This window comes from Rosa rugosa, chromosome 4, assembly GCF_958449725.1.
Source record: "Rosa rugosa chromosome 4, drRosRugo1.1, whole genome shotgun sequence".
Lineage (NCBI taxonomy): Eukaryota > Viridiplantae > Streptophyta > Magnoliopsida > Rosales > Rosaceae > Rosa > Rosa rugosa.
The window spans coordinates 56,156,570-56,175,025 of record NC_084823.1 but is presented as its reverse complement, the minus strand read 5'-3'; the positions used below and the strand labels follow the sequence as shown (position 1 = coordinate 56,175,025).

At 37.6% G+C, this 18,456-nt stretch overlaps 2 protein-coding genes across 2 annotated transcripts; one reads left to right on the top strand and one right to left on the bottom strand.

The window, feature by feature from the left end:
* Positions 1–148: 148 nt before the first annotated feature.
* LOC133743215 (transportin MOS14) lies at positions 149–11,770 on the bottom strand. Its single transcript, XM_062171081.1, has 27 exons — positions 11,460–11,770; positions 10,974–11,051; positions 10,766–10,828; positions 10,314–10,361; positions 10,072–10,218; positions 8,927–9,058; positions 8,751–8,791; positions 7,838–7,929; positions 7,446–7,573; positions 5,712–5,787; positions 5,420–5,540; positions 5,209–5,308; positions 4,789–4,870; positions 4,540–4,622; positions 4,009–4,125; positions 3,542–3,593; positions 3,176–3,331; positions 2,773–2,896; positions 2,591–2,672; positions 2,422–2,510; positions 2,244–2,318; positions 2,081–2,135; positions 1,842–1,961; positions 1,651–1,743; positions 1,426–1,571; positions 968–1,145; positions 149–852 (listed from the first exon to the last, which is right to left on the bottom strand). The coding sequence occupies exons 1-27, from the start codon at positions 11,607–11,609 to the stop codon at positions 598–600; spliced, it is 2,883 nt and encodes a 960-aa protein (XP_062027065.1). The 5' UTR covers positions 11,610–11,770; the 3' UTR covers positions 149–597.
* Positions 11,771–14,739: 2,969 nt separating this feature from the next.
* Positions 14,740–18,370, top strand: LOC133742329 (polynucleotide 5'-hydroxyl-kinase NOL9). The gene is made up of 9 exons (XM_062169991.1): positions 14,740–15,069; positions 15,166–15,263; positions 15,355–15,388; positions 16,021–16,181; positions 16,454–16,637; positions 17,015–17,195; positions 17,411–17,510; positions 17,800–17,927; positions 18,152–18,370. Exons 1-9 carry the CDS (start codon positions 14,891–14,893, stop codon positions 18,203–18,205), a joined length of 1,119 nt encoding a protein of 372 aa, XP_062025975.1. The 5' UTR covers positions 14,740–14,890; the 3' UTR covers positions 18,206–18,370.
* The last annotated feature ends 86 nt before the right edge of the window (positions 18,371–18,456 follow it).

The following is an 18,456-nucleotide window of genomic DNA, read 5'->3' as shown; positions in this document are numbered from 1 at the left end:
TTTTGAGCCGCCTCTCACTGATCACCAAATTTCTGCTGCCAATAACCATATGCAAATACTCAAATACCACAAGCATGTGAACATCACTCATGATCTTCGAGAAAACTGATGCAACTTCTAAAATATAACTACTCAAAATGGCACCACGAAACCAACCGAAATATTTCTATTACAATATAAGAATCAAATTGACAACGCTTTCAGTAATCAATTTGTACAACCACTAACTAAACCCACTATCCACAGCTTCCAATATTTCAATAACATGAAAGGATGGAATACTCTCTCCTAAAGAATGCTACCTTTTCTTTCCTTGTATTAATCTACAGCTCTATACCATGTCATCTTAACCCCAAAAATGACAACGCCAAGGAAACCACTCAAATACAGATACCACGATTCTTCTGTCCCTCCCACCCTTTTGTAAAGGGCATTGATTCTCCTTAAAAAGTGGAGAATCAAAGTAAATGCACAAAAATATGAAAACAAATTCACGCACAGATAAAACTCATTTTACCGACGGGGAGGCCTAAGCAAAATGGCCCCTCTATGATGACACATTCCTCTCTCAATTATGATACAGCTGCTATGTTCAATTCATGCAGGCCTCAAAGCTCCTTGAACGATCTCCATGACTGTACGGTTACGCCGGCAAACATCTGATAGCTCCTCGAGTGGAACTGAAAGGGCATTGACATTAACCCCAGCTGCAGCATCTGACAATGCTTGCAAGAATCTTGCACGCTCAACCTCTCTCACAGCCGTCAAAGGAATTAATGAAACACTCTCCCTGGCCCACTCCACCGACTGTGCTCCGTATGTTCGAGATAGTGATAGCAGTGTGTAAGTTACCTGTGCATTGATCCAGAGCTAATCAAATTCCAAACACAACTCGTAGATGTCCTATCATGGTTAATGTTAGCACATAGGAAAGGGTTTGAAAATATGAGTAAGGATTACAAACTACATTTTCTAGGCGAGAGCTTGGAATTGCTCCTGTTAATGCAGCAATCAAAACTCTTGTCATGCTGGATCCTCGAGGAATAATTACAGCATCCCTGATGGGTAAGTATTTTGCCCCCTCGGTAGAGTTTGCATGATCAAAGATATCTGATAAGAAGGTCAATATCGAATTTGACGCCTCCCTGCCAAGAAGAGAAGTACAGAAACTAAAACCCAGGTGCCTGTACTTGATATCAAACACACAATGATTGCCTACAATTCCATGGAATTTTCAAAGTACTATTCATTCAATCTTTATGTAAATGAAACGATGCTTCTGTTATTGCTGGGTAATTTTCTGAAGCTAATGGGGCAGCATTAAAAGTTCTGAAATAAGTGTTCATGCTATCATACTTAGCTAAAATATTTTAACAGACACCACTCACACCAGATAATACAGATGGAGAGAAAAAGAGATTCGACCTGTGTTGAACTGTAATGCCAAACAATGAGCAATCTACTAATGCTGGAAATGCTGCAGAAGGAATAAACAAGTGCGCACAATAACGGATGCATCTCGATGCGAGCAGAAAGCAATCATCTGCTATATCTGGTCTGGAAGTAAATTCCTGCAATACATGTATGTAAGTCAACTAGCCAACCCACTATACTTGAAAGAAAGCAAGCTATATCTGAATGTAACCTTACTTGAATGCTCGTGAGAATACGTGTTGTGTGCTGAAAGAGTGATTCAATCAAATTTTTCAAATAATCAGCACATGACGGGTCTGAGCCAAATATCTACAACACATGAATCAAATGCTCAATTAGTTGACAATAAAATAAAAAGAAAAGAAACCATAGAAACACTATCAATTTCTTTTGTGAGAATAATGTACCTTTATAACTTCACTAGAGAGATAAAGGAAGCATGGTTGGTGATGCTGTTTATATAATTCTTGAATCTTCTCTAGCATTTCTCCAATTGTCGTTCCCATGCACCTTCCAGAAGTTCTCACCTAAAGAGCACGAGTAACGAAAAAAAAAACAAAGAATGAATGAAAGTAAAAAATATGATAAAAGAGAAAAAATGGCATGTTCTCACAGTTGAATTTAGAAAGGAGATCAGTTAACTCACAGCGTATTTGCAAGCTCGGCAAATAGACTCCATTGTCCGCATGTCCCAAGCACGACTACACCAGAACCAATCAAAATATTAGTTCAGAACACTAATAGGAGGTTGAGATAGGAATATAAGATAGGAACTTTGTTGCCGCAATAAGCAATGTGAGAATACTTACAGATCAAAGATGGCTTTGAAAATGGGCCAAAGCCTCTGGATTGCATCTGCCACAGCTTCTGCATGGGTTACATATCTGGAATTGATAATCTTCCATGTTTAGAACATTTCAAATGATAAAATAAATAATTGCTCAAATAAATAAACCAACAGGCGTAGCAATAAGGTATTGATCACACCTAAAGATGTACCCAAACCGATCAATATGAACTGTGAAATCACGAGCAGGCCTGTTATTTAGCATCTCTGGCGCTTGGCTAAGAACTTCCTGGTTGTTCATAGCATTAGTTCAGTATCCACATTCACAAAGGATTTGTGACTATACTTTCTTCTGAAAACAAAACTCACCTGTAAAGGACTAACGACTGGCAAACACAAGGCCTCCAGCGCCCTCTTAGCTTGGTCTGGGGGAAGTTCACTAATAACCTTGCTGCGGAAAAGAGTTCAACAGAAGTTCAGATTAACTGGATAATGCTAAACCAGATTCATCAAGCAATGCACTCTTCAAAAATTTTGCAGCAACACTTTACCTTAAGGCTTCGACTAGATGCAATGAATCCTCAGCACAAACTTTCAAAGTACCTTCACCATTCACTGCCCTGTGATATATATGGAAAAGGCCTTCCAAACATCCACAGAGCTTTAACCGGCAATCTACATTTAGAGAGGGGCAGGGACAAGCAAATAGTCAATGTAATCGATACAGAGCCAGACACAAGACTCCCAAGGATTTGCAGAAAGAAAAAAAGGTGATTTACACAACGAATCTGAAAGCCAAACAAGTATTATCCTTATCCCTCAAATCTTTGCACAATGGTAAATAGAAATAAGAACAACAATAATGATTTTGAAAGCATAACAAGTATTTTCTTGCAGCCCACCAAGGAATAAAGCAAAGTGGAAGATATTGCAGTAACTAAAAAAAATTTGTACCATCACAGATCTGCCGAAATGCCAAAGCTGCAGCTGCTGCAGAATCTTCAGATTTAGCAAGGCCACTCATGAGGACATCTATAACTGAAGGCAGTATGGAGAGTCCACCAGATGCCGCATCAAGCCATTTTGAATAAGCTCCTATTGTTAAGCAGACTGCAAAACTCAATAAGGAAACATGCCTTAAGTATAACATATTATTACACATGATGGGATGTAGAAATTAAAAAAAGAGCATAATTTTATTTGACAAACGTCATTTTTGAGTAAACAGGTAGCCTCCACTCTAATTAACAACTCTATCATCTTAACACAGGTGGGAGAGAGCAGTAAAAGATAAATCAGTTCTATTGAAGAATAGAGCACCTGTCTGAAGTAGTTGGGGATGCTGAGGTAGTTTTAGAAGTCTGCCCATGACCTGTTCATTCAAACAAACCAATATAAAAATACAAATAATAATAATAATAATAAATAAAAAACTATAAGAGCTTTATGCTAACAGATCATCTCAAAACATCCTCCAATAAGATATATTCACAGCATCACGACACATAAGATAATATATGATTCAATTTTCACATTAACCACAAAATGTTACTACAGCATCAGTAAAAAGATGTACAAGATGCATATGTCACATAATCTTGAAAATCAGTAGAGAATAGCTTATGCATGTACTGCAGGTAAAATCATGTGGGAGCTCTATCAGTAAGAGTTTTTAATATAGAGCATCAAAGGACAGCATTAAATTTTCCATGAAGACTCTAACCAAAACAAGGGTAACACTATCATACCTAAGGAAAGGTACAGGAGAAATTTAAAAGACATCATACCTTAGGCATTACTTCAGCTTCAACTACTGATACATAATTTGATATAGCCCGGATGCCAAATAAAGCAGCTTCTGCTGGGCGCCATTCACTTTCTTCATTCTGACAGCAGGCTGCGGCCTTAAATAAGTGGAAAAAAGAATTATTCAACAAGATGACAAAAGTATCTCATATATCTAAAACCAAGAGTATATCAGAAGAATGCTAAACAATCCTCGAAATCACGCAGTACATCTTTGAAATTCCCAGAACAGCAAAATATCACTCCTTAATTTCAGACAACCCTTGAAATTTTTTAATTACTTTTTGACACTAAGTTCATTAGAGGTGAATAGGATTTCAATAGTCCCATTTCTCAGATAAACATGTCAAAAAGGAAGAAGAATTAAACTAATATTAATGAACTTCACAATAAACAAGAACTTAAATTTAAAAGGCGCAAAGAACTAATTGTATGTTCCAAGCAAATTAGTTTCTTATTTAGAATTTCCCCATAACAGTAAGCGTTATTATAGCTCAGTAAAATTGACACACCTCATCAAGTTTCATGTAAAGAATTCTCAGTGCGGCATCGCCTCCTAAAACTGATGCTGCGTCAATTAAGACATCCGCAACAGCTGGCAACAATACAAGTTCAGTTAGACAAGAAGACATGCTACATCCCAGGTCTCATCAAGAAGAATAGGCAACTACACCTACTTATTTAAAATTTGCAACTTGCCAGAGAGATTTTAGTCTATTATAAATTAAAGACATACACCAAAGCAAACAACGAGGCATTACCATATCTAGTCTGCTTGAACTCCTTAAGGTCCTCATATGACAGGTCTTGATAATCTCGAGGATATTGAATTCGGAAGCTAACCTGTAAACAAATTTCAGTCTCTGAAGTTGAGTACAATAGAATGTTCTTCTAGAGAAAGATACAAGAATATCGAAAGAGAAATGTAATCTGGTATTTCATTGCTTCTCCCACTATTGATGTTTAATCTGTCAATTTCCTTTATAAATGAAGGAATCAATTATTTCCTAAATCAGTTAGAAATGGATGAATATAGATCCATTGCCCAACAAAGTATAAGACTCCCTGGAAATAAGATTAAAGTCTTCTCAGAAGATTGATGCGAATAAAGTAATACAGGAAATATATCTATGAATCCAGGTCAACAAGGTAAACCATTAATTGGAAGCAGAATCACTTACTAAGGACACGAGTGACTCGTAAGCAGGGCGGAATATATGCAGTCTTCTATTTTTCTCAGATTCAATGGTGGATTCATTAACCAACGAGATATAAGAATCCCTGGAAAATAATATTAGATACATTACTTCAATATTGAAAAATAAGATTAGAACCATTACTATTTTATCTAAAGGCCTAACCAAACGACTGCACAGTTCCAGAATGATTCACCTTCTTGTCAAGGTCACCTGAAGACTATGCCAAAAATTGAATGTCATGGAAGCTATATAATATTCCGGGTGTGCAGCAACTTCCAATAATGCTTGTACAATCAACTTTGATTCATCAGAACCTGAACATATTATAACCAGAAAGGAATATATCAGACAGTTTGAAATATTCAATGGCACAAATAGAATCATGAATTCATTATCTACTCTGCCTTCTAATGATAACTCATAAGAGGCGAAAGGCATTCAACACTTTCTGGGAGGGGTGTTTGGTAGATGAGAAATATTTATACCAGTTGCAATCAGGTCAACATATGAATCCCCCATGTCAGCAAATAATCGAGCAATAGCCTTCACATCTTCTTCATCCTTAAAGAAAATAATAAAAATGATCAAGAAAAGAATAAAAAACCATGAATAAAATGTTCTTTTGCAAGCAATTATAATTTTTTTTTTTAGAAATAGATAACTTCATTACTTATCCATGGTCAGAAGGCACGTACATCATACGCTGTCTCACACCAAAAGTAGTTGTTGGCACAAGCCGCCAAACATATGACAGGTGACCCTCATTAACAAACAAAATACGCACATTTCATAGTGCCTAGCCAAATGAAACAAACTCCAAAACTATCTAAGTTCTTGTCATAGCAACCCTAGCCGCCTAGAGACCTCAATTGGTGTACGACTAGAGAAGCTAACCTACATAGCACCAGACTCTACCTCAAATGCTAGACACAAAGAGAGGAAAACAGGAAGCTTATAGAACACTAGAAGTAGGCCGAAGCCACTAAGACCACTTGAAAAACTAGACAAGAAAACTAACACCAGATGTCCCATCCACATGAACAACAGATCTGGCCCAAGGACATAGCCCAAATGCCAAGCCCTAGCCACCAGGCCCAGCCCTAAAGCATTGGTGACGAGCAGAACACCGCACCACAACCAAAGAACGACATCGCCGCCGCCACTGACAACCACAAAGTCGCTGCCACCATCGACATCCACGAATTCGCCATCGTCGTAGCACACTGGTTAATCACCCCACCAACACACCAAGGCCAGCACCTCAACCGAAACCAAACGACGAGATCGCCACCAGAACGGACCTGTAAATCCGTCCTCCCGCCACCCGCCGCCTTATCCAGCCTCGCAACCGCCCCATTTGCATTTGAGCCTCATCCTCTTCCAAATCTAAAGGTCACAGCATATTGCACCCAGCCACCAGTTTCCCCGTCAGCCCTCAGTAGCCGCCAAACGCTTCCGATCTCATCACCAGTCCGTAGCCAAATCGGGATCGATCCGGGCACCAACTCGCTTCAGATCTCATTCACGCTTGCAGCCTCGCCGCACATCTAGAAGCATCTCAGAAAACGAATCCCGTCCGACCACGCTCAACGCACACTGGCAAAGGCCAAGGCCCGCCTAGCATGGCGGCGTAGTCGGACGAGCTTGAAGGGAGTAGGTCGCGGAGGTGCGTACAAGGGTTGAGAGAGAGAATAGGTTCCCTAGGGTTTTTTTCGACTTGCAAGCAATTATAATGTTAAGGCACACTGTTCATCAAATTTTCTCTTTGGAAAAGTAGAGATCACTTTTTATCGAGTTCAGCAGTATGAAAAAAGTTTTCAAGACTGTATCATCCATCCTCTACTGTGATAAAGCATATGAGAAACTTTATTAATCTCCATCTCTACTGCAATAAATTAAAAACAAGAAACTAATGTTTAAATTAGTTTGGCAAGTCACTCTGAAACATTAGCAGGTTGAACAGAACACATGCTAACTAACAAGTACCTAAAACAACTCAACATATTGACCAACTCAAATGAGAATTTGAAACATGATTCTAATACAAGATAACTTTAGGGGTAAAATCCAGAGCAAATGATGCTGAACATGTCTTAATAAATATTGTAGGGCATTGTCTTCATAGTAAGCAGCTAACAATTGATGATTCTTATCCAATAAGCTATAAATTACATTCCACTCCCTAAAAAAGATAACTTGTAGAATTCTGTATGCAATACCTTGGAAGAGTCTCTAAGTTGTGCCTTGAGATTCATCACTTGGGGAACAATGACTTGAATTAAAGGCATTTGAACTTGCACACCACCAGATTCTCTAGATGTCGTATAGTGTATCAACTCAGAAATAACTGCAACAGAAAAGAAGAAAAGTGGGAAACAACATATTCAGCTCAATACCATGTCAAACTAGGCAAAGGCAGAACTTAATATAAGTAAATGCATTTTATTTCCAAACACAAAGGCTGAACAGAAAAGCAATATTAGATGACAAACCAGAAAGCAATGTTTCTGGGTGCCGCATTGCAGTTCTGAAACCATAAATTAAAATAAACTGAAAGCATAGAGAGTTAATACAGTTCCCTACAAAAATCAGCTTATCCAAGTTGCTTTACCATTTACAGCTGCTTCTGAAAGGAGTTCAGAATTCAAGCTGGAGAGAGCTGTGAGCACCAATGGGTGAGATGCAAGCAAAGATCCAGGGATCCTGAAACGAACAGAAGTTAAAAACCAAGAATTTCTATCAACTCATTTGCGGAAAAAAAAAAAAAAAAAAAAAAAAAAAGGACAGAAATAGGGAGAAATCAATATAATTCTAACCAAATACCATGAATTTTTAATTCTTTCTCCCCTAAATCCTCAAGTAAGAACTAAAATATATCGGTCAGACAGTCACACAAAATGTAAACTGCGACTAAGATATAAATATCCACTAACTATACAAAAATTAGTACCTAGAAGAACATATCACATTGATATGACAAGTGTTGTAGCCGCATACCCATAACTTACACAAGTACAGGCACAAATTTGGCTAGAAAAATTGTTGAATTTCATGCTCAATTTTGATATCAAAAGCATGCCAACATGTTCATACAGTGTCTTCCACATGCTCAACCCAAACCCAAATAGACGAATCTGATATACAGTCCACATACAGTTGATTCACAGATTCAAGGCCCTCGTACAAATTTCAGACTCCATGATAAAACTTCACACAGTAGATCACATAGAAATCCTTTTGATATAGCAGTAAGACCCTAGCATGCAGATTTTGTCAGGAAAAGACCCAACCTCCAAATAGCACCATGTTTGGTGTCATTTCTCACAACAAATATTGAATCCTAAAAATTCATCTTGGTTGGCACATTACAAATACTCTAGACAGGTACAGGAAACCAACATTGTTAAAGAAATGCCTACTCTCAAGTCTCAAGTATACGCCCAAAGTGAATTTGAAGTTTATGAATAAATACATATATAGAAGTAGAAAAGGATAACAGAGAGAGAGAGAGAGAGAGTTCATACCCATGCTTCAGCCGAAGCCAAGAAGCAAATGCCTCAAGAACCTGAGAAACCAATAAGCTAAAGATAAAGGGAAAAAGAATAGGAAAAAATAAAACACTCTATTATCCAAAAGCAAAACGTACTACATTTCAAAGATCAGCAAATAATATATACACATTCACAGACAAATTTACTACCTGCTCCTTGAGCTCATTGATATTCAAACAAGCTGTCAAGATGTTAAGAGCAATCTCCATTTGAGAAGTAAGCTCTTTCTCAAATTGGCGACGTCTTTCTGGGCGAGCTGCTATCTTGTAGTTGAATACTTCCTGATTGTAAGGACATATAGAAAACTCAGAAACACGGTGAAAAAGTAGGCATGAGCATACAATTATGTGATACATTATTTGGGAGATATATGAGACCACTAATAACAGAGTGACAATTTTTGGAATAAATGAAAAGTCCTCTCAGTTAAATAAAAAGACCCAAGAACAAATTACTAAACCACTCAGATAGCATAAGAAAGAAAACGATGAGTCTCAAAAATGACATGCATTATTTCTAAAGTCATCTCCTAGTTAAATATACCAGTAGTAATATATGGTGCCAAATAGTAACTGTTTCAAGTACATTATAACTTTTTCCCAGCAACATTATCAAAATGGGACGCGTCTTTTCTTCTTCTTTCTTTTTTTTTTTTTTGGTGAGTATTTGTGATTAATCTACATTTTTTTTTTCTATTGAAAGAAAATATTTAGTCTGCTCTGTTCCTCCGCCACACCCCTTGCATCTACACTCCCCAACTAATAAAGGAAAGCTCTATTCATGGCGCATTTTAATGTTAAAAAATAAAATCAAAAATAGGATAAAATGGGAAAGTATGAGAACTTTGAGAGAGGGTATGTTGGGGTTTTGATGGCTGCAACTAGAAGCACCCATGGTTCATTTCTAATTACAGTCTTAAACTACAGAACGTTTCTCTGAATAACGATTATTAAGCAATCATATTGTGTTCTCAATTCAAGCCGGCTCATATATGTTAAGTTCATTCTAGGGTTCTATCTTTTAGTAAGGAGGAATAGTTCATCAGGTGCATCCCCAAGCCAACGTGTAACCAAACTCAAAACCACTATGACAACCTTTTCAGTCTGCAGACCAACAAATAACTACCATGTGGCATTACTTAACTTTTATGAAGTATCTTCAACATTTTAGATGGACCAAGACATTAACATTATTGCAAACAGTTGCCAACTACAGTGCAAAACTTTAAAAGTAAAATAACTATATGTGGTTGTGTGTGTGTGTGTGTGCGTGTGTACTCATACAACATACATACCTCAGGCAAAACTGTTAGTAACTCTAAAAATCCAGGTATATATTCTGGATGCGAATTCATCTCATCCCGAAGCCAGTTCACTATACCACCATCTCCCCAATCTTCAGCAGGAACGTGTACAGCTAAAGCAGCAACAGCAATGCTAATCTACAAAGGCATGCAATTGAGAATAATATCCTTTTGGCGCTTAGAATTATAAAAGTATTTAATGAATGAATGTCAATGTAGCTCCTGGATAATACCTGAGTTCTGACTTTAGGGGGACCCTTATGGAACTCTCTCAATAAGTTCTGCATTTAAAACATCCATGAACAAGAAACTGTCAAATTTACGACACTATGAGAAGACAATAAGCAAACAAAAAAAGTACATGACAAAATCAGTAAGCTAGATAAAAACATAAGGTGAACCACTATCAGTGACAAACAGCTATGTTAAATCTGCAAGAATCCTACAAGAGGAGAACCTAAATCACTATTCATGGGAATTAAGATGAAGTCTAAACTTCCTTGGGATCCCTTTTCTCTTATTTAGGAGGGCTTCATACTCTCTTTCCATCAAACCATCATTTTACACTTTGAGAAGTTCATCAAGTAATATGGAACCCACTAAATGTATACCTAGAAACTCAGCAACTCTACATATCAAAATTAATTCTGCAATGTAAGAAATTTGATAATGAATGCTCACTCACATTTAAGGAATCGCGCAATGGGCGAAAAGCTTCAGAAGGTAGTTCTTCAAAATCTCGTTGTACCTGGAAAAGATACAAAATGCACTAACAATCAAAAACCAAAGCAGCCATCACAACCTAAAAAAGGTTCACAAATCTCTAACATTGAGTCTCAAACATCTCTAGCAACATACGAAAAAAGTAATAACCAATAGCGAAAGAGAATTACCTTGCTTCTAAGGGTCTGGGAGCAAAATATCAAAGTTTCTAGATTGCTAGTCGAGTCATGAAGCAAGTTATCGGCAACCTAATATAGAAAACCAGCACATTAGAGCTTCTAAAACGAAAACTACAGTGATAGATAACTCAACTTAGAAGGAGCAAAATGCAATACAAACAAACAGGTAACAAGAAAACCCATCCTATTCTCCAGAAACTAAACCGAAAATCCGAAAACTCGAAAATAAACACAAAGCTTGCGCCTGTAAATTCCTCAAGTCCTAAACTCAAAACCATCAAAATCCACCGATTTCTCTCCAATTTCAAAATTTCCTCACAAAAATTCACCTCCTTCTCACATAAACACTGAAAATAAACCTAATCCAATTCCAACGGACGCTACGCCGAACCGAAAATCGATCAAAAATCGAAAACCCGAACTCCGATAAACTCCATTCACCTCACATAAACTCGTAGAGGATCCAAATCTACGTACCTGCCAGGCGTCTAGGGTTCGCTGAAAGTCCTGTAGAAAGCGATCGGCTTGCATCCGAACGCCGTCGTCGGGGTGGTGGTAGAGTGCGTTTAGGGCTTCTTTCACGGTGTTCTGGAGCTCCATGGTTTTGCTAATCTGGTAGTCCAGCATAAAGCTTCCTCTGAAGCTCTAGCTCCACCTCTCTCTCTCTCTCTCTCTGGTTTCGATTCGTATCGGCTTCTTTTTTTTTCTTTTTTTTTTGTCTGATGGATTTTTGGCGCCTCCGGTGAGATAAAAGGGTTGGGATTTTTGAGAAAAATTGGGTCCGTCTGATCTGAGCGGAGAGGGGATTTGACTCTTGGTCAAGGGGAGTGTTGGTTTTTTAAAATTGAAAGAGATGGGTGGTGGGGAGGACACGTGGCGCCTGATTAGATGGGTCTGGAATATCGGGGACGCTTTTGATTTTTGAATTTTGACACCACCAACCAGGCAACCAGGGGGAGAGAAGGGATTTGGATTTTTGGCCGGCGTCCAGAATAGAAGTCATTTTGGAGTTCTATTGTTTCTTTCTACGTAGGATAAACGTTTTGATTTAGTTGGAATTGAAAAGTAATTTCGTGATCGGAATCGTGTGTGTTGTGTATTGTCTTTGAAGTTTTTGAAGAAAGTTAACTAAATACAGAGAGTTGTGTGATGGTTAGATTGAGAAATTATTGTACAGTGTAAAGTGTGTGTTTGAAATTTTGCGAAAAGTTAACTGAATTGAAAGTTGTATGACCGTTAGATTGAGAAATGATTGTATAGCGTATCTTTGACATTTTGTAAAAGGTTAACTAAATTGAAAGTCGTGTGGCGGTCGAATTGAGAAATTATTATATAGCGTATCTTCGACATTTTAACATCTGAATCGAATTTTGTTTGACTGTTAAATTGAGAAATTATTATATAGTGTATTTTTGACGTTTTGCAAAATGATACCTAAATCGAAAGTCATCTTACCGTCCTATTAAGAAATAATTATATAACGTATCTTTGACATTTTGCAGAATGTTAACTAAATTGATCATCATCCGCTCGTCAAATTTAGAAATTTATTATATAATTATTTTTGAAATTTTGCAAAATGTTAACTAAATCAAGAATTGTATGACCATCAAATTAAGAAATTTATTATATAATTCCGCGCAAATCAAGTACGTAGTCAGACTAACCCATACGAAGAATTTGTTGTTGATTGGTGCACTTCCTTTGTGTATACACCTCTGCCGAAAATTTATACAATACTATTAGTTTGGACCGCTAATTGGCGAACCACGTGGTAATTTGGGACCGCTGAATGAACCTCTGTTTTTTTTATATGATTGAATGACCAACCATCCGTTTTTGTTTTATTATTGTTTTCCCCCGTATATACACCTCTACCGAAATGATGAGACACAATTGGCCTATACCACCATTCGGCAAGCCACGTTGTTAACCGTTATTGCATAATGAATTGTCCGTTTATCTAATATGATTTTTTTTTTTTTTTTAGAAAGAAATTGCATATTATATTAAGAGCAACTCCAACAGTTTCCCTATAATTTATGTATAATAGGGAAGCAAAAGTAAAATATTTAACATCTTTTTCTTCTCCAGCTCCAACAGATTCCTTATTTTACAGCAATCTCTAAAATCTTCATATTCTTCCTTAAAATTTTAGAGATTGCTGTAAATATAGGGAATTTGGTTTTCTCTTTCCTCACTTTCTCTAAAATAGGGATAGTTATAGGGAATCTGTTGGAGCAAAAGAGATTCATTTTTCCCTAAAGTAGAGAAAAATCAAAATATGGGGAAGCTGTTGGAGTTGCTCTAAGCAACTTAGATACAAATATCAGCAGTCAGTACATCGGATAGCCATTGTGGCCCTTCCTCTACCCAAACTTGAAATGCAGGAAACAAAAGCGTTTTTCTAGCTAACATATGCGCTGCCTGATTACATTTCCTAGGGCAATATGTACAAACAACTGAATTGAAGAGGTGAAACAAATTCTTCACCTCTTCTACAAGACAACTTTCTACATATAGGTCAACTTCCTACATATAGGTCAGCTTCATCTTTAGTGAGATCATAAATCACAGACAAAGCATCAGACTCAAGGATGATGTTGAAGGAATGAAAGCCCGCCTGAGAGATAACCTGAAGTCCTAAAGCTGCAGCATATAGTTCAGTGGCCTTTGCTCCAAACCGCCCCACCATACCCTTAGATACTGCCAAAAGTAAGTCACCATTTTCATCTCTTAATAAAGCACCCAAACCTCTCCCACCAGTAGCAACATTTACACCACCGTCTACATTTAGCTTGAGAAAAGGAAACAGAGGTTTTAACCATTTATCACCATTGGCCATCATGTGAACTGAACTTGGGGGAGCAACTGCAGCCGAAAGAAAATCAGCAAGAGAACAAGCAACCTGAGATAGCAGAGTGTTAGCAGCGGTGAACTTGTGTTGGAAAATCTCTTCATTTCTAGCTTGCCAAATGCGTCGACTTAAACACACCACAAGAGCAAGTTCCGAAGTGGATAAAACAGAAGCTGCATATTGAAAAAGGTCCATAAAAGACCCTTGTTTCCAACTACCAACTGCACTACGAAATGGAGAGAGCCGCCACACCTCCTTGGCCTTGGGGCAAGACCAAAGAGCATGGATTATCGTCTCAAGAAATAAATTGCAGCGGGCACAAATTGGAGTTAAAAGCATATGACGCCTATGAAGGTGAAAAGCAAAAGGTAGAATATCCACAAGAGCTCGCCAAATGAACATTCTTGCCGCTGTTGGGACTTTAAGATTCCAAATACATCTCCAAATGGGGTTGTCATGTGAGGTCAAGCTACCTTCTTTGCCACTCTGCAAATCTCTTTTAAGCAATACCAACTTATATCCACTCTTTACTGAGTATAATCCATTCTTGGTATAATTCCAAGACAACCTATCTGGAACCTGAGAAAGAGGTAATGGGGTGGATAGTATTGCCTCAACCTCCGAATCCCAAAAGGTGTGGACAATGATTTCATAATTCCAACAACCATCAGCACCTATCAAGGCAAACTATGATTGAATGACCAAACTATCTGCACTTGAAATTATGCGATATTAGTAGTCCAAACCACTACTTGGCGAGCCACGTGACATTCTAGAATGAAACAATAAAACCATCCATTTATTTGATAATAGATTCCTATGAGTCAAAAATTAAAGGACTTGGGAACTAATTTGAAGTATAAACCCAAACCCAAACCCGAGCCGGACCCCCAGCGGGCTTTAGAACCCATGCGTATTTCATTGTTAGAGCAATCACAAAACCAACGTGTGCCATTGCTTTATACTTTCAAAAGCCGCTCTTCTCTGCTTCTGCTTCTGCTTCTGCTTCTCACAACTTCAAAAGCACACAGTAAAAGACTTCAGTTCTCTCATGGCTTCAATTTCAGGACCTGAAAACCCGTCGCCAAACATTTACATACCGCCAGAATGGTCCGACGCCGTCGCACACGCCTCCGTCGCTTCGCCGCCGCCCATTGTCTTAGTCTGTGGCGCCAAGAACTGTGGAAAGTCCACCTTCTCCCGCTACCTCCTCAACACTCTTCTCCACCGGTCAGTAGCTCAATTCAACTTTGTACTGAAGTTTTGATCTTTTTTCAATTCTGGGTTGTGTTTGGAATTTCAAAGTTTGCTGCTTTGTGTTTGTAGGTATAAGAAAGTTGGGTACTTGGATACTGATGTGGGTCAACCTGAGTTTAGTCCTCCTGGGTTTCTATCTCTTACTGTGGTAGATGAAGTCACTCCAGGTAATTGTTTAGTATCTGCATTTTGTTTTTTTTGTTTTTTTTTGTTTTGGTGAGGTTGCTAATTGTGGTTATTTTTTTGGGTTAAATGTAGATTTGACAATCCCACATATGAAGACGGCGGAGAGGTATGGAGTGTTTATCTTCGTAGCTATATGGTTTTAACTTGGGAGTGGAATGGTTATGGTTGTTAGTAGTGCGGTAGACTTATTATGTATTGTTGGATACTTCTTTTTCTGAACTGCATTTTCTAACCGAGACAAGGTTCATCGAAATTTTGATTACTATATCGAAAGGTCTTTGTGGATATTATTGTGTAATATAGGAAGTCTTTTGTAGTGATAAAAATGGGAAAATAAAGGGCTTGGAGTAAGGATCTCAGTTTGTCTTATCAATGATACAGTAGAGTTCATGCCTTATAGATGTGGAATGGTTGGTATTTGATTGGTATGGAAACTTGGGGCTTCGCTAGGGATTAGTCAAGACTTCAGTTTGCCTCTATAGTCAACACTTTATGTGGCAATTGAGATGGCAAAGACTTCATGAACCAGTGTTTGGACTTAAAATCAAGACAACAGTTACCGGTTTATGACCCACATTACATGTAAATAACATGAGTTGTATATGTTTATGGATATTTTGAATGCAAGTGATTTGTAATGCTACTATATGTATAGGCCATATTCATGCCGGCGCCTGTTTTTTGTTCAAGAAAACAATCTTGGATTCTGATGACTGATACATTGTCCCTTTTCCTTAGATGTTTGTTCTTTGGCGATGTTTCTTCGAAAAGGAATCCGACAACATACTTAAATTGTATATGTGCTTTATATGATTACTATCGGAAGGAGTACTGCAACAGTGATAACTCTAATAATATTGGATTGCCTCTTGTTGTGAATACACCTGGATGGGTGAAAGGTATGGTCTTTAACTTGGTCTAATTGGCCGCTTTTAGATGCAATTGAACAGGTTCTCCCAGTCTTGTATTGACTTTTGGTTGTTTTGTTTGTTATTTTTCCCACTTAGTCCTTTTCCCAGTGAGATGCAAACTAACACTTACTCAAGTTCCACCCTGGTCATGCACTATTTCTGCCAAGGCCCAAGTGGCTATCTTGTGAATCTTCTTTAATTAGGTTTTTGGCTGTATATGGAATACTATAAATGATTTCCTCCTTCTCCTTGTGTTCTAGGTATTGGTTATGATCTTTTGGTGGATATGTTGAAGTATATTGCCCCTACCCATGTTGTTAAAATAAACATATCTGCTCAGAGTAAGAATCTACCAGATGGGCGATTCTGGTTAGATGAGGATTATGATGGTATGGTAAATCTAACAGAGATCAGTTCAGCTCGTCAGGACTCTTTGAATAGATCGTAAGTCTCTGTCTTCAAGACTGTCTGAAAAGTTCTACTTGAATGCAGCTTATTAGTACAGTTTTTGCTTTCCCACTTTGTGAGTGGATTCATTAATAGTATTTTTATTTATTTTTATTTTTATACTACGGGGTTCATTACTATTTAGTATTCTTCTTTCCCTTTTCCATCTATCAGTTTAAGTCCAAATGCCAAATTTTGTTCTTGAAAAGAATTTGTAGGAGGTGATTGCTGTAAATTAAAGTCTGAAATATTATTTAATGTCAGTCATTTATTTAGCTTTTTGTGCTTTGATAAGTAGCATAGGCTTGCTAGAAGATGAGATAATGTATGAATGTGCTGGTTCTGTCTTACATCTTATCTCCATTATATTGCAGGGTTCTAGTCCAAAAGGATGCACGGCTGCTGCGCGATATACGTTTAATGGCTTATTTCAGGCAGTGCTTTTCAAGTAACTTGAACATTTCTACAATCAAAGAACTTGCGAATGCTTTGGCATCTCACCCTCCTTATGAAGTTCCAATATCTAGCATTAAGATTAGACATCTCCATTGTCAGGTCAGTTCTAACAGTTGATTGACTCACTGCATATTGTGGAAATTTTAAAATCTTGGTCTTTGACAAGTACTACAGGATTTTATACTATTTCTGTTTTTATTGGACATTTTAACTGCAAGCTTAGTGGTGATTACTGAACTACCTCATAATTTCAATTCTCTGTCAACATTGGAATTCTGCTCAATGTCTATAATAGTTAAATTTTTATGTGCTAGGTCCCAGGTACTGAGATCTTCTATAGTTTGAATGGAAGCATTGTTGGCTTGGCAGTTAGCTCTGAAGGCTCAAAAGATTTACCATGGTGTGTTGGTCTTGGTAAGTTACTTTTGCAACTTATTGCTGCCACATTTGTCTGATTTTATGTGTGTGTACACATCTGTGCTCATTGTTTTCTGTATTCTGGTTCTTGTGTCTTAACTGTGGATTAAAAGATAGATTTTCCAATCAAACATGTAATGCAGTTCACAAAAACAAAATTTATTTGTTTGAATGATTTCCATGGACTTTTATACGATTATGGTTATATTTATTCTTTTATTTTGGTCTGAAAGTGAAAACAACCAATGTTCCAATGCTAGCATTTATTTGATGCCTGTTGAACTAGGAATTGTGAGGAGCATTGACACACTCAAAGGCTTGCTATATGTGATAACACCTGTTCCACAAGGCACGCTGGAAAATGTTGATCTTCTGCTGCAGGGTTTTATCCAAATTCCTACTAGTTTGTTGCAGGTAATTGAACCCATCTAATTGATGTTATTGAACATTTGTGTGCTTCTCCATAGTTCCTCACATTCTCAAATATCCACCTCTTGAATAACTGCCATATTGCCTCGCCTAAGATGCATATAGTTTCCATTACATCAAATGTCATCGAGATGTTCTTTCTGTTACATATCTATCGAAGCAAGAGCCAGAGTATCAAAATATACTTACTGAATCAACTGAATTTTCAGGTCCAGGGGAGCAGATCGCCTTATATGTCTGCAAATGTTTTGTCTTCAAGCTAGCTCCTTCACAGTTGCCTGGGTTTCATCAAAATGACCTCCTTGATTAGGCTAAGTAGTTACTGTGTATGCAAGAGATGAGGAAGTAGTAACCTTCGGGCAGCCTGTTTTATGTAATGCAATAAATCTTATGATATAGTTATATATTTGAACCAAAGAATTTACTCACTTCAGTTGCGTATTTTTCCTTGAATGAACTTTTACTCTAATCAAGATGAACTTACGTTTGTAATATGAAATTTAACTCTTTGATC

Excerpts from the sequence above, each read along its gene's own strand:
- LOC133743215 (XM_062171081.1), bottom strand. The coding sequence starts at position 11,609 with ATGCTGGACTACCAGATTAGCAAAACCATGGAGCTCCAGAACACCGTG. Across the intron at positions 7,574-7,837 it reads TTCAGAAGCAGCTGTAAATG|TTATTTCTGAGTTGATACAC; the intron begins GTAAAGCAACTT and ends TTTCTGTTGCAG. Across the intron at positions 5,309-5,419 it reads CAGGTGACCTTGACAAGAAG|GGATTCTTATATCTCGTTGG; the intron begins GTGAATCATTCT and ends ATTATTTTCCAG.
- LOC133742329 (XM_062169991.1), top strand. The coding sequence starts at position 14,891 with ATGGCTTCAATTTCAGGACCTGAAAACCCGTCGCCAAACATTTACATA. Across the intron at positions 15,070-15,165 it reads CTCAACACTCTTCTCCACCG|GTATAAGAAAGTTGGGTACT; the intron begins GTCAGTAGCTCA and ends TTGTGTTTGTAG. Across the intron at positions 15,264-15,354 it reads GGTAGATGAAGTCACTCCAG|ATTTGACAATCCCACATATG; the intron begins GTAATTGTTTAG and ends GGTTAAATGTAG.